Below are 15,081 nucleotides of genomic sequence, written 5' to 3'. Positions count from 1 at the left end.
CTAAAAGCAGAATGTCTTTGAAAAGACAAACTTAGAATATAGCATTGCTCCGGAAGATTAAATTTTTGGTTGTCAAAGAATTATTAGACCAAGTAGAAATAAATTTGGGGCATTATCTCAAGTTATGAGGCAAACACACAGAGATGACAAATATGAAAGGGAAGACAAATACGGAACATCCAGCACCCAACTAATAGATGTCTCTCAAAAAAAGAAAACAGAAACTTGAGGGGTAAGTTATATCAAAGAAATAATAAAGGACACAAGGATTCTGATTTAGAAGCCCCACTGAGGGGATCCCTGGGTGGCGCAGCGGTTTGGCGCCTGCCTTTGGCCCAGGGCGCGATCCTGGAGACCCGGGATCGAATCCCACATCGGGCTCCCGGTGCATGGAGCCTGCTTCTCCCTCCGCCTGTGTCTCTGCCTCTCTCTCTCTCTCTCTGTGACTATCATAAATAAATAAAAATTTAAAAAAAAAAAAAAAAAAAAGAAGCCCCACTGAGTACACAGTACCAAAAAGGAAAAAAGATATATACCTAGCTATATCCTCATGAATGAAACAGTCATCTAAAAATGGTTGAAGCAAAAAAATATTTTCAACCTCCAGTTCTCTACCTGAACTGAACCAAATGCAAAAGAACAGAGACATTTTCAGATATGCAGCCTAGAAAATGCTTTCCACATGTGCTTCTTAGAAAGTTACTAGGGGTGGGGCGCCTGGGTGGCTCAGTGGTTGAGTGGCTGCCTTTGGCTCAGGGCGTGATCCTGGGGTCCTGGGAGCAAGTCCTGGGAGCAAGTCTTGCATGCTCCCAGGGAGCAAGTCTCCCTCCCCCGCAGGGAGCCTGCTTCTCCTTCTGCCTATGTCTCTACCTCCCTCTGTGTCTCTCATGAATAAATAAATAAAATCTTAAAAAAAAAAAAAAAGAAAGTTACTAGGGAGAAAAAATATGAATAAATAAAAAAAAAAAAGATGTGGATCTTGGAAACAGTGCATCCAACAAGGAAAGCCATCAAAGGAAAGGCTGGCCATTTGGCATTCAGGGGGCTCATGATCCCATGCCTAAGGGCAGGAAAACTGCCTTGGCTAGGTGATGGCCAGGAAAAAGCAAGTATGATTTAGAGAATGGAGAAACCTGAGGCGCTGATGAAGGCACATCAGTTAGGTCAACTCTAAAGAGGAAAATTAGACAAAATCAAGGCTGTATGTAAAAATTGTGATCCAAAAATATAAGCAGGTAGTATAATCTTATGCCATTGATAAACACAAGAAAAAGGAATGCATTTGACCCTTATGTTAGAGTGTTAGGGTAAATTTTTATTTAAGTGACTCGGGGGCCATGAAATCAGCCTATAGAGAAGGAAATGTAACTCTAACACACTTCTTGGCCAACAATATGTATACAACAGTATGATTTCATAAATGTTACTTATTGACTTTTAACTTTTATAACCAAGGATAAATAATAGCATAAAAACTTTGTTACAGTAGCAGAGAAGGTTGTAACTATAAGTGGTCTTAACATTGTAACAGGAAAATAAAAAAGCTGGCAAAAGAAAGGAGGTGGGAGAGGGAGGAGAGCTAGAAGAGCGCTGGGCTACTAATTCAGGGGTGTGCTGGTGTTGACCCTAATCCCAGCTCAGTGCCATCATGCTGGTAGCTTGAAATTGATTATATTGTGAGTTAATGGAAACCAGCAAATACTGTATTCTGTTCCACCACCCCCAAGAGCCAGTTATTTACCAGCACTCCCTAGGATATCCTACAGTTTCTCCTCACTGTAAAATAGGGATAAAATCTCCTATTTTACAGTTAGGAGAGAGTAGCAATACTAAAATTTATGAAACAGGAAATGGCAGCATGAGTATAGATTGAAAAGAACAATTATAACCTATAGAAATCCAATAATAATTTTACTTTCTTAAATTTTGACTGTTAATGGGTAAATGGAAGAGAAAGTAGTATAAATAAACTCAATCACCCTCTCTCATTTATGAGTTAACAAATACTATCTGAAAAAAAAGGAACTATTTAGAGCTACAGAATTAGCCATCAGAAGAATTAAACCCAGAAGCATTTTTTAAAAGGAGATGCTTCCAAAAGAGGGGCGGGAAGGGTGGAAAAGGAGACTGGCTTTTCAATGGCAGTCCTTCTGGTTTTTGATGAAGAGGTGTCTTTGTATAAATTGCACAAATAAAAATCTCCTGAATATTTAAACAGCAATTATAAATTTGATCAATAAAATTCTATCACTAGTATCTCTTATAAGAAACTTCTGGACATCACTATTTAAAATTTTATTAAACCCCATTTATAATTTTAGCTTTACAAACAGCTAAAGACATAGATTTATAAATTGAATTTAAAAAAACTTCCTATATGTTTTTATGAATTTAACAAATTAAAATTCATAGAGCATATCAGATTTCTTGGGCATTTTCAGCATACTGAGAATCAAACCTTTAACTTTACAAACTCATACTTTTCTAGGCAATTTAAACATGACTACTGGGTTATGATATCCTTAGAATTTCAGTTAAAATTATAAATATGTCACTTCCCTCTAAAGTGCCAGATTTTTTAAAACATTTGAAATATTATAAAAGCTGATGAAATGTCACACTTATCACACTTGTATGAATACAACTTATACAAAAAAATATTTTTATTTTTCTGTTTTTTTTATTATTATTATTATTATTTTTACAAACCCTTGTGTTGAGGGCTTTCAATAGATCGTAGCGAGGGAACTGCTCTGCTACGTACAAAACCCCAACCCAGAAGCAGGTCGTCTACTAATGGTTTAGCACCAGGCTCCCCACGAACATGTGTTGAGTTATGGGAAAAATTCTTAATATTATATCCATTTCTGTATCACTAGTTATTTTTGTATACATTTCTGGGGTGCCAATGGCTGCCAAGAGAAGAGAAAAAAATCAGGATCTCAGGACCTCTGGTATAGGGCTGGCTTTGGGGATATTGTCTCAGTCCCGATTACCCAGATGTGTCCCCTCCTAGACAGGATCCTGGGTGAATGCATACAACATAGTGTGTACAGAACTGGTTGTCTAGATTTCCTTTCATTTTCACCCTTGCCAATTTTTTTCCAGTTTCATTAAAAAATAATTGACAAATGTCATATATAAGTTTAAGGCATACAACATGATGTTTTGATTTATGTCTATCATGAAATGGCCACCACAATAGATTCAACTAACACCCATCACCCATGCCCATTTGTATTGTCTCTTCTTTCAACTTCTGAATAGTTGGTTTGGTAGAGAGACATTTGCACGCACTGCCACTTGATCTCTAATCTCTACTCTAATGATCTCTAATCTCCACTGCCCAATTTTCACTGAAAAGGTCCTTTGACCTCTTTATCTCCTTTTTAATAGTCTCAATGATCTTATTTTATAGTTACTTATGTATACATCATTACAAGATCAATTATTTGATAGCAATTAAGGTAACATGAGGAAGGAGAATTATAGGGTGTGACAAAGGTGTCCCAGAATAACTATAACATGGATCTTTTATAGTTATTGTTTTATGTTTTGGCAAATTAAGATTGGCCAAATTTAATACTGCTATTTAATAGATATTAAAACTTTAAAAGTATTTCTCTCTTGTAAAACAAGTTTTCACGGGGGAGTTTCACAGTAATTACTCTCTCCTGTCATATGTGCCCATTGGTACACTGAGTCTGGATTAACAGGTGAGTCAGCAGGTGTGCTTGAGTAGGGAGGGCCACGGAAGATTTTCCTAAGGAAGTGATATTTAACCTGAGTAGATTGATATGGGGGGATGTTCAAAACAGAAACTACAACATATATGATGGCCCCAGTGTTTAAAAAGTAGCATTACTCATATCATATGCAACACTTATTGAGCATTTACTAAGTAGCTGGTGCTACTTTTAGCACTTTAGAGCATTTTTTATAACAGGTGGGAAAACAGAAATAACTGAAGATGATTAAATAACTTATTCAAGGTTACACAGAGTATATGTGATGGAACTTTGATTTGAACACAGGCAGTCTGGCTCAGAGAAACTGAACAGCAGAGAGAGGCACCAGGCACAGTGGTGAGAGAGGAGGCAGGTGCCAGGCATGAACACCGTGTTAAAGATTTTGAACAACAGTATAAAATTCAAGGACTTCAAGGAGAGAGAATTGGTGGGTCACCTTTACATTTTTCAAAGTTTCCCTGTGGCTACATTATAAGAATGTAGAATAAGTCAGAACAGAGGGCAGTTTGGAAGCAGGAGGACCAGTTAGTATGATAATTGCAGTGAGTGACTCATGTGAGAGATGATGCAGAGGATGGGGTCTGCCCTAGGAGAGTGGCCATGGGCCAGAGGGGGTGGCAGATGTTGACAAAGATTGGGTTGAGCTAAAATTTCTCATTAAATAAATGAGATGCAGGTAATTGGACTGGATGAATTTGGAGATAACAATCTCATTTTAGAATATTGTTCTCATCTTGTTCTATAGTGGTCATAGCCAAATGTCCTAGAGAACCCAAAGATCTTTAGAGACCCACTTATACATATTCTATACAGTGAGTAACAGAACCTGTTCTCTGGTTTCTGATTCAGGGCTTCAAAAATTAAAAATTAACCCGTACCCTAACCCTAACCCTAACCCTAACCCTAACCCTAACCCTTACCCTAAACCTAACCCTAACCCTAACCCATACCCTAACCCTAATCCTAACCTGTACCAGTAACCAGTAAGAGCACACTTGGGGGTTTCCGAACATCCAAATTGCCAAATTTCAAATTAGACTTTCCATCCAGGCATCAGAGAATGATGAGAACTCAGAATTATTAAATTAGCTACTTTCAAGATACTGGTTGGCTCCTGAGCAGGAACAACATCAAGAAAGCCAAGGGTGCTCACTTTGTTAAGGCCTGTGATCAGCCTCTTCTCCTGGAAGCATCAGACACTTGGCTCTATCACAATGAATGAAATTCAGAGGAAATGGGTATCTTGCTGGATAGGAATTTTGAAAACTAATAGTTCATGCCAAAACAAAGGAAGTCTGAATTCCTCGATCAAATGAGATCAGTCAGGGAGTGTCTGTATATACTTCTTCATCTTTTTTTCTATTTTGGAAAGGAAAGATCATTATAGAAGAGTTTTGTTTTCACTCTTTTCTCTTCATAATATATGAATGAATTGAAACCTAGATCTGACTTAGGTGATAATTCAATTACAAAACTCAACATAAGTGTAATCATTCTGTTAACTATAAACTGTTTATTTTATAGTTACTGTTTTATGTTCTAGCAAATTAGATTGGCTATATTTAATACTGCTATCTAATAGCCTTTGGATATTAAAATTAAAAATATTTCTCTCTGGAGAAACAAACTTCCACTAGAAAAGCTTCATAGTAATTGTTGCCTTCTATAATATGTATCCCCTGATTTGTTAAGCCAAAGACATACCCAGCACTGTTTTTAAACTGTGGGATTGCATTTTTTAAATTACTCTTTAGTTATGCATTCCACTCCACACAAATAAAAAAATTATTACTCAGCAAATGACATATATTATCAGGTTTTCACTTTTTAAGTTATACCAAATCTTTAAATTGAATTCATCAAGATTTAGAACATGGAACTATATTAACATTTATACATTTCTCTAATATTTTCTTTAGTTTTTACCTTCAGATACAGTTTTTATTTTATTTAGATTCATAGATACATGACTTTTAGTGATCACTTATTAAGTCAATCTACTTGCTCCATTTTTGTAAAAAAAAAAAAAAAGTTATATGTACACAGGAAAATAAACCCAGAAAACATGTGCTATCCTGTTGAGAACATTTGTTAAAAATCTATAGTAGCACCTGAACAAGTAAGAGAGAAAGTGACATAATATCAAAAGTGACCCCTCATTATTTTTTACCTGATTGAGAAGCTAGATCATAATATGTGCCCTCATGCCCCCAGAAAGGAATCAGTCTTTTCTCCAATGTTAGTGTTCACTTACTGTCTGTCCAGATATATTCCTGTCTGGTGGGACATGTGGTTGATTAAACTGTACTATAAACTCTATGGCCCCCTCCCTTTTCTCATTGTTTACATATTTCAAGATTAGGGAATTCTTACCAGAAACTTTTTACAACCCAAATGACCCACACATGTGTAAGTTATTGTTTTAATACTATGGCCTCAACTTTCTCTTAGAAACAAACTAGTTTTATCTCTCCATCAGGGGAAATTCTCTATCAGGGACATGTCTTTGGCAGTCCACCTCAATGTAAACAGGGGAAAAGGGGAGTAGGTGTATTATTTTGGGGTAATCAAAGTGAATTTCTTTAGTGAAAATTAAGTTGGTCATGTTTAATACTACCAGAATTTGTTATAGTATTAGATACAAAAAAGTGAATCATATCTTTAAAAATGAAATTTGATCCTCCTGGATTTTGGGTAACATACAGAAGACTTTCTCATTCCATTTATGTAATTTCCATTTCTTGACACTTTGTACTCAAATCTATTATTTTACTCAGGTTAGATTTGATCCTATAAAGGATTTTAAAACTGTAAAATTCTATAGCCTCAACCCTCTATCCTTTTAGTCTTATGATCCCCTCAGACTTAAAAGCAATATTTTTTACATAACTTCATAGTGTATCATATGTCCATGTTTAGGCACAGTGTGGTCCCAGAGACCACATTTTATAGGGGATAGTCAAAATATGAAATCTTGATTGTGCACACAGGGCATCTAGATACTTGCATGCTTCATCCTTTCAGTCAGGTTGGCATTGGGGAAATATAGTGAAGGAAAGAAATGTTAGTTTATGTGGCAACACCAAAACAGAAGAGTAGTAAAAGAGTAAAATACGTAGATAGGATGTGACCTTTAAAAATGCTTGTTTATGGGATCCCTGAGTGGCTCAGTGGGTTTAGCACCTGCCTTCGGCCCGGGGCATGATCCTGGAGTCCCAGGATCGGGTCCCATGTCAGGCTCCCTGCATGGAGCCTGCTTCTCTCTCTGCCTCTCTCGCTCTCTCTCTGTGTCTCTCATGAATAAATAAATAAATAAAATCTTAAAATAAATAAATAAAATAAAAATGCTTGTTTGTCTATCTCTTGAGAAACTGCAAAGGATCACTCTTTGGTTGGCTTCCCTAAAAGCAGATCCTGAGTTGATGATTCAAGTGAAAGCTACTCTCCTGGAAATGTTTCTAAGAAAGGCTGAAAGGGTAGTGGGAAGTGGGATGTCAAGCAGCAAAGTGCAATTATCAAGCAGGTGCTATAGAGGGTAACTACGCAGCAGGGAAACTCTGGAGATAGTGCTTTAGCATGGTCCTGACAGATGGGGCAAGGAAGGTTCTCATACCCATCCATCATTGGCTAAGGGCTGTGTCTAAGAATGTAAATTCCAATGAACTGTTGGCTTTCCTTGCTCGGGCAGCTAGAGGGCAGTCCTCTGACAGAGACACCCAGGTGCTTGGCTATTGGCAAGGAGAGCATGCACATTGGGATCTGGGGTGTACAAAAATGACAAAGAGATTCAAGGGGATAAAGGTGGAGCACTGACAATGCTTGCAACATGACCTAAGAAACAATTTATGTATTGGTCCTGTGGAGCTTATAGCCAAAAACATTCCACAGCAACAAAATCCTCAAAGAACATTACTAATAACTCAATCCTATAAAATATTTCAACAGTTATGAAACAAAGGATTACTTCTTCCATGTAGATGGCAAAATGTATTCTCCCCATGGGGTGCCTGGGTGGCTTAGTCAGTTGAGCCTCCAATTCTTGATTTTGGCTCAGGTCCTGATCTCAGGGTCCTGGGATTGAGCCGGGTAGCAGGCTCCCTGCTCAGTGAGGAGTCTGCTTGTCTCCCTCTCCCTCTGCCCCTCTCCCCTGTCACACACACTGTCTTTCTGAAATAAGTAAATAAATAAATAAATAAAATCGTTAAAAAATGTATTCTCCCTGAATTACATAAATTTTATTATATCTTGAAGGAGAAATATCATTCTCCATTCTCTGGCCGGGATTTACATGATCACAGATTAAGAAAAACAAGGTGAACTTTGAGTCAGAACCCAAATCCAAACACAGATTTGTCTTCTTTCTAGGTCTCTTGAATTTTCTGATTGATAGTACATGATATGAGAACAATCAAAAAAAGTTAAGACCTCTTTTGTGAGATTTCAAGACTAAAATATTAAGTATATATCATACCTAAGTATGAAGCTAACCTCCACCCCCTGCTCCACAAGGAAATACTGAGAACACTAAAAACCTCCCAAACATGCTTGTCTGATGATATTTCCTTTGCAGTACACCTGATTCACATGATGCAAAATAGGAGATATTGAAAGAACATGAGACTCTTTAAGGGATGGATGGTAGTGGTATAATTTAAATTTCAACATAATCTCTAAAATGTGTTATTTCCTGCATGGTGTTTTAAGACTGTCTTCTGAATTTGAAAAATGCTTTGTGTTCCTTGACAGAAACTAAGCATATTAGAATATGTGCAAGTATGTGTGTAAAAGCTCAATGTTATCATATAATGTATTATATTTACACAGTATATTTATTTCAAACCCTCAAAGCATTTTATTGAAATAATCTTCATGCTTAGCTAATTTGTTGATAGTTCCAAATTTTAGAGATTTATAGAAATTTAAAGCAGTTATATGCCTATCTTCATCACTAAAGAGTGTTATATTAATGGCATTAATCATATCCTATTCATTGGATGATGATTTATGAGGAAAACATGCTTGTCTATTGGCTTTTTAATTTTTTTTTAATTTGGGGAATGTTTTTATTTTTTAGTAATAAAAGTTACATTTTTCTTTTTAAAAAACTTTAGTTACACATGGAATATTCCAGTTAAATGGACTGAAGATAATGTATCAAGTATTACATTCTACAACAGGTCAGAAACAGGAGGTAAATATCATCAATTGATTTGTTTCTTCTTTCGAATTAATGTGCCCCATTAAACTAATGTAAGTGTAAAGAAGCCACAATAAATTTGGAATTTATGATGTAAATTTCAGCTAAAAGAGACCTCTTAAGTAACTTACCAATGAATTCAAGCCCTTATCTACAATAATGAGAAATTTCCTACCAAGGAGATATTCTTTTTAAGATTTACGATGACTGAAACAATAACAAATACCCATATCCAAGTAAGGGTCACACACCAACCACTGGATGATCAATGTGTAAGTTTTCTTTCTTCCCCCTTTGCTCATTTCTTCCCTCCTTTCCTTCCTTCCTTCTTCCTTTACTCTTTTCCCTTTATATCAGAGAAGTAAGTCATAAAATTTCTTAAAAGGTTATGTGACAAGCCTGGTTTCTTAAAATGCTATCATTAAATTGGATTTACCATTTTTACAATTCAGTATGACTTTAGAATCTTTAATAACTCAAAATTATCTTTTCTAAGTTATATATTGTCACCAGTAGCTCAAGGCACTACCTATATCTATTCCCTTCCTTCCATTCTCCCATCTATCCATCCATCTCCCTAAATGAATTAATTGGCATGTGCCTGTGTTAAAATTCAGATGTGACTACTCTGCTCACTTAAATCAACTAGAAATATATTTGTGTATTCTATCTCTCTTGGTTTATCTCTTCCTTTGTTGAAAAAATTTAGTTATATAAAAACAAGGAGGCCTTATTATCACACAGGTTCTCTCCTCCAAATTGTTGAAAAAAATAACAGAGCCAGTTTTAACAACCATCCCAGAGATTCCTGATTTTTATACTTTTACCATTGTACTTGTTTTATGTTTCCAAATTGTTTCTTTCCTAAGACAAATGATACTCTTCTTCACCTCCTCCCATGCAGAGTTGGTTTCAGAAAAGCATTTGGCATGGGCTTTCACCTATAGCCTCTTAGAAATAAAAGTAAAGTAAAAATAAAAGTAAAGTAAATCATTTATCCTTTATTTACATATGCCTATTTGCTCCTGCAAAATATTATAAAATATTAATGAGGTCTGAGTTCCCCTAGCAAGAAAATTTTTACCCCATTTCAAGGAGGTTGATTTTTTAAACAGCTTTATTGAGATAAAATTCACATATTATACAGTTCCTCCCATTTAAAGTATATAATCCAGTGGCTTTTTAAATTATATTTGCAGATATGTGTTATCATCATCAAAGTCAAATTTAGAGCATTTTAATCACCTCAAAAATGACATTCTGTACCCTTTAGCTGCCCATCCCTCTCCCCTCACAGACCCCCAGCCCTAAGCAACTGCTAATCCACCTCTGGTCTGCATAGTTTTGCCTATTTGGAACATTTCATATAAATAGAATGATATGTGCAGTATTTCATGACTGCCTTCTTTCACTTAAAATAATGTTTTCAAGGTTCATCCATGTTGTAAGCATATATCAATACTTCATTCCTTTTTATTGACAAATTATATTCATATCATATCATTATACCACTTCCCATTTATTTATCAGTTAATGGGCATTTGCATTATTTCTACTTTTTGGCTGTTAATACTGCTGTATTAACTTTAATTAATACTGCTGTATTAACTGCTGTATTAATACTGTAAACTTGTACATTTGTGTACAAATTTTTCTGCAAATCCAGGTTTTTTTTCATCGTTGGATTTTTTTTACTTTTATTATAAATTCTTTTGTGTGTGTGTGTGTATTTATTTTTACTATAAATTCTACCAGCTTTGCTACTGTTGAGACAAGAATGCTTTCTGTTGCTTTATTGCAAAACTTTCTCTTGACCATTTATACTAACAATTACTTTGATTGTTATGGTCAACATTTCTCCCAAATTCTTCTAGAGTTCCCAGATCAATGCCATTTAATCTAACTCTTTTACATATGATTATGTTGTTTTGAATACTGAGCTCTATCTTTCAAGATCTGCCTTCTGACCATTCTCTTACTCATAAGAATGCTTGCCAATGGAAAATGGAGAAGACCAAAAAAAAAAAAAAAAAGACTTTTTAAAATGTGCAATACCACTGGGTTTGGGTGGCTCAGTCAGTTAAGTGTCCAATTTATGAGTTTGGCTCAGGTGATGATCTCAGGATTGTGAGATTGAGCTCCAAGTCAAGCTCCACGACCAGCTTGGAGCCTGCTTAAGATTCTCTCTCTCTCTTGCTCTCCCTCTGCCTCTGTCTCACCACCTCCCTAAAAAATGTCAAATACCACTGATAAAAGGCATAATAAGCTACCATTCCATTGGAAAGTTTTCAGTGAATTTGGTTTAAAATTAGAATATGTACAAGTATATGTGTTGCACACACATTGGTTACTATTGGTTAACTGAGGGTTAGAAGAATTTTGGCAGTTGCTTGATTTGCTGCTAACAAATTTCAGAGCATGAATAATTTGTCTTTGCTAACAGTATTTTCATGGAATGAAGTTTCTAAAAAAGTGAATTTTCCAGATATCTAAAGCTTACTCAAGTGTTTTGTAAAATAAAGTTGAAGAGTTAACAATAAACATGTTTCTTATATGGATTATATACTTATTAGAATATTTGAATAATAAGTTTATTCCATGTTAATCAATCAATCAATTAATTCGTTCTTCAAGGAAGTTTTTACTGAGAACTAATTGTGTGCCAGACACAGAGGTAGGCACGGAGATAATGCTGAGGGGAAAAAACTCTTCGCCTCTTGGCACTTACTGTCTAGGGAGGGTGCACACAAGTCAGCAGAAAAAGATGTGTCATGAGTGGCTGATGTGGTAATAGCCAATGGGACTCACTGAAGAAATACCAGCCCAGATTTGGGAGTTTGGGAGAAGTTACTAAAGAAAAGAACTTCTAGGCTGAGAGCTAGGGGGATAGAATTGACCAAGTGTAGATACGAACTATGCTCTGGGCAGAGAATGCTAGTAGGAAAGTTAGGGCAGAAGGCTCTGCCAGCAGCTGTAACCCTCTTTTTACATTGAACACAACTATAACTATTGACTTAGCGGTCTTTCTCCTCCCCATACAGTATTTCTTGAAGAAATGGAGCTTACTTATTTTGCTTGTGGTTGTTCTATATCCTTATCAGCTACCCAGTAATTGTTTATTGAATGAATGAGTACAAGAATGAATGAAGAGGCTCTAATGTTCACAGAGCTTTGATGACAAACCTGCCTTTATCTGAAATTTCAGAATCATGACTGCTTACTTAGCTAGAAGCAAACTAGAAATCTCTTCCTACTTCAAAGTGTCTGCTCCATTTTTAGGCTATGCAATAAGTTCCTGTTTCCTGTTTGGGGACATCTTCAGCTCTCAGCTTAGAGCCCAGATGACAAACATGTCCCAAGTGCACTGGATGGACAGTCAGCTCAGGTTACCAGCCCTACCTCCCTCCTCTTGGCTTCTTTGATGATTCATCAGTTAGAAATTTCCCAGGCAATGTTGGGACTTCCCCCAAGGTCTTTTATTTACATTTGTGTTGTACATGATATTTTAAACATTAGAAAAACGAAACATGTAATTTATAACAAAAGAATAGGACCTCTATCACAGACACTTCTCAGGCTGCTCCAACCTGCCCTGTGTAATCTCTCTTCTCATTGTTTATAGTATGTTTTATCTATCAGTTTAATCAATCCTTCCTTATAACTAGTATTACTACTTTATATTTTAAATATCATCATTGTAATTTAATCTCCATATGCTTTGTATTTCCTTTTTTAAGTAAATGATAAAGTCCTTGGAGATGCAACCTCTACATCACACTTCTTGATGGCTGGTCAGGAATACCCTATTCTCAACAAGGTTCTCTGCACATTTTAAGACTTACTAAGAGTTTAGTGAGTCCTTGCTTAATGGATGCTTGTTTGCTCTCAGACTGCTGTGATTTTAGAGGATGTCTGTATATACTTTAGTCATGCCTCTATCTTTAGTACCAGCTACTATTTTGTCAGTGTACCTACATTTAGTAGTATACATTTAGTAGTTAGTTACTACTACTACATTTAGTAGTATATCACCTTTTTGCTTTTTATCTTCTGCTTTCTAATATTTAGAAGATTTGAAGATTATCACATGATGTCAGAAAATTAATCTTACTGAAACATAATATTTTAAAATAGGTATTTCTAAGTGCATAGGGTCCAAAAGAGGGTCTAGGCAATAGGAAATTGTATAGACTTTGTGATGACCATTTTCATAATTCTTGTAGATTTGAGGATACATTCTGAATGGTTTAGATAAACAAACCCTGACTACATATAAATAGAATATTACTAGAAGCTGATGGTAGTTATATTTAAATATTTCATGTCAAAATAATTATGGGCATATATTTTTAAATTTAATAACAATGAGAAAGAGAGACTTTCTTCATTCTTTCAAGCTGAGCTTCATGGAATGTTTGAATTTTGATTGGATCATTATGAATTCAGTTTTGCAGATTCAAGAGCTCAGTTTCATCAATTCAGCCCTGGTCAACCAAGTCTTGGTAGATTTATTCACACAAAGCAAACACATAAGAATGCTAATTTGTTAATTTATACAAATAAAAATACACTGGCCAAGGTGAACCAGAATACTCTTGTCAGCTAATTAGGTATCTCTTTCCAGGAAGAAAGTTTACTTAATAAGAGTAAAGAGAGAGTTAAGGTAGATCAATTATTTTAGAGATTTCATCAAGCTGTGATAGCCTCATATATTGCATTAACCAGGGGAGTCTAATTATTGCATTTAGAGGCTATTTTGATGCAATGAAAGTTTCTTATTCATGCATCAGTCCAATGGAGATATTCCTGAAATGTTATTTCTCCTAGGTGGCCCACTCTCAAATAATAACTTAGAAATCCTCTTGTCCTTCCTCTTATGGCTCCACTGCCCCTTGGACCTCTGATTCCTCTGCTGGATCTTTGCATCTGACCAGGAGACAGAGGAAGATAATGGAGGGACCAGGTCTAGAAGTGCATTTATTACTTCTCCCCACAGTTTGTGTCCAGTTGTCAATCCCATTTTGCTACCTAACTGCAAGAGAGACTAATAAATAAAGTCAGGAGAAAAAAGAATAGTGTGGTAAATAACTAACATATCTCTGTCACATATACTGTTCTCAATAAGAGGAAATCTGTTGAAAGATCAGGAGTCCATGTACCAGCTCAACTGTGCACCTACTTCCCTGGGTAGACTGACACACCCTGAGAGATCTTCATTATCCAACTCTTCTTTGTAATTATTTCTTCCCATTATCCAACTTTTCTTTGTAGTCACCAAAACATCACCAGTGATCATTCTTCATCATAGTAGCCAGACTGCATTTTTTCCAGATTCCTGCTAATTATATTATACTTTTCTTTTTAGGGAGATTCTCTAGGCCACTTGCTGAGATTTAAGAGGGACTCTATAATTATTACTAATAACATAATCACTAATACTTTCTTAAATAAACGATTTGTTAAAATATTACCACAAATGTATACCCTATCCATTTTACAATAGATGATGTTAATTTTAGCTTCAGAGATTAAAATTTTCCTCCTTGACCCTAAATTCTGATAGTGCATCCTAGTAGAAAATTCTAAGCATAAATAGTGTGTCATTAGTCAAAAAGTACTACTCATGTATCTTTCAGCTGTGTTACTAATATGTGATGCATAAAATGTAATATCAACTGTCATTTTATACCAAAAAATAATTTGCTTAAAGGATCAATGCAAGAAAGCATTTACATCACTAAAGAAAAATGTTTCTTTCTTTGTAATTATCAAGCTATCACAAACTATCTAGTTGTCTAAACTTTGTTATAATTATTTATATAAAATAGTATACAGGCATACCTCAGAGACATTGCAGGTTGGGTTCTAGACTACCACAACAGAATGAATCTTGCAATAAAGCATGTCAAATGAATTTTTTGGCTTCCTAGTGCATAACATAAAAGTTATATTTACATTATACTGTAATCTGTTAAATGTGCAATAGCATTATATCTAAAGAACAATGGACATACTTAATTCAAAAATGCTTTATTGCTAAAAATGCTAACCATCACCTGAGCTTTCAGTGAGTCATAATCACTGAGCACAGATCACCATAACAAATATAATAATAATAATAATGAAAAAGTTTGA

General features: G+C 35.4%; 1 protein-coding gene and 1 long non-coding RNA gene across 2 annotated transcripts in view; one reads left to right on the top strand and one right to left on the bottom strand.

Moving 5' to 3' along the window:
* Nucleotides 1–15,081, bottom strand: part of LOC140598576 (uncharacterized) — an 89,595-nt gene that overhangs the window by 4,873 nt on the left and 69,641 nt on the right. The gene's annotated exons all lie outside the window — the stretch shown is intronic.
* ENPEP (glutamyl aminopeptidase) overlaps nucleotides 1–15,081 on the top strand; it is an 85,360-nt gene that overhangs the window by 43,954 nt on the left and 26,325 nt on the right. Inside the window, exon 11 of the mRNA XM_026013461.2 lies at nucleotides 8,861–8,940. Coding sequence (XP_025869246.2) covers nucleotides 8,861–8,940 — 80 coding nt within the window. The remainder of the gene's footprint in view (nucleotides 1–8,860; nucleotides 8,941–15,081) is intronic.

This window comes from Vulpes vulpes, chromosome 4 (genome assembly GCF_048418805.1).
Source record: "Vulpes vulpes isolate BD-2025 chromosome 4, VulVul3, whole genome shotgun sequence".
In the NCBI taxonomy this organism is placed as follows: domain Eukaryota; kingdom Metazoa; phylum Chordata; class Mammalia; order Carnivora; family Canidae; genus Vulpes; species Vulpes vulpes.
The sequence above is the reverse complement of the archived record's forward strand: the minus strand, read 5'-3'. Positions and strand labels throughout refer to the sequence as shown.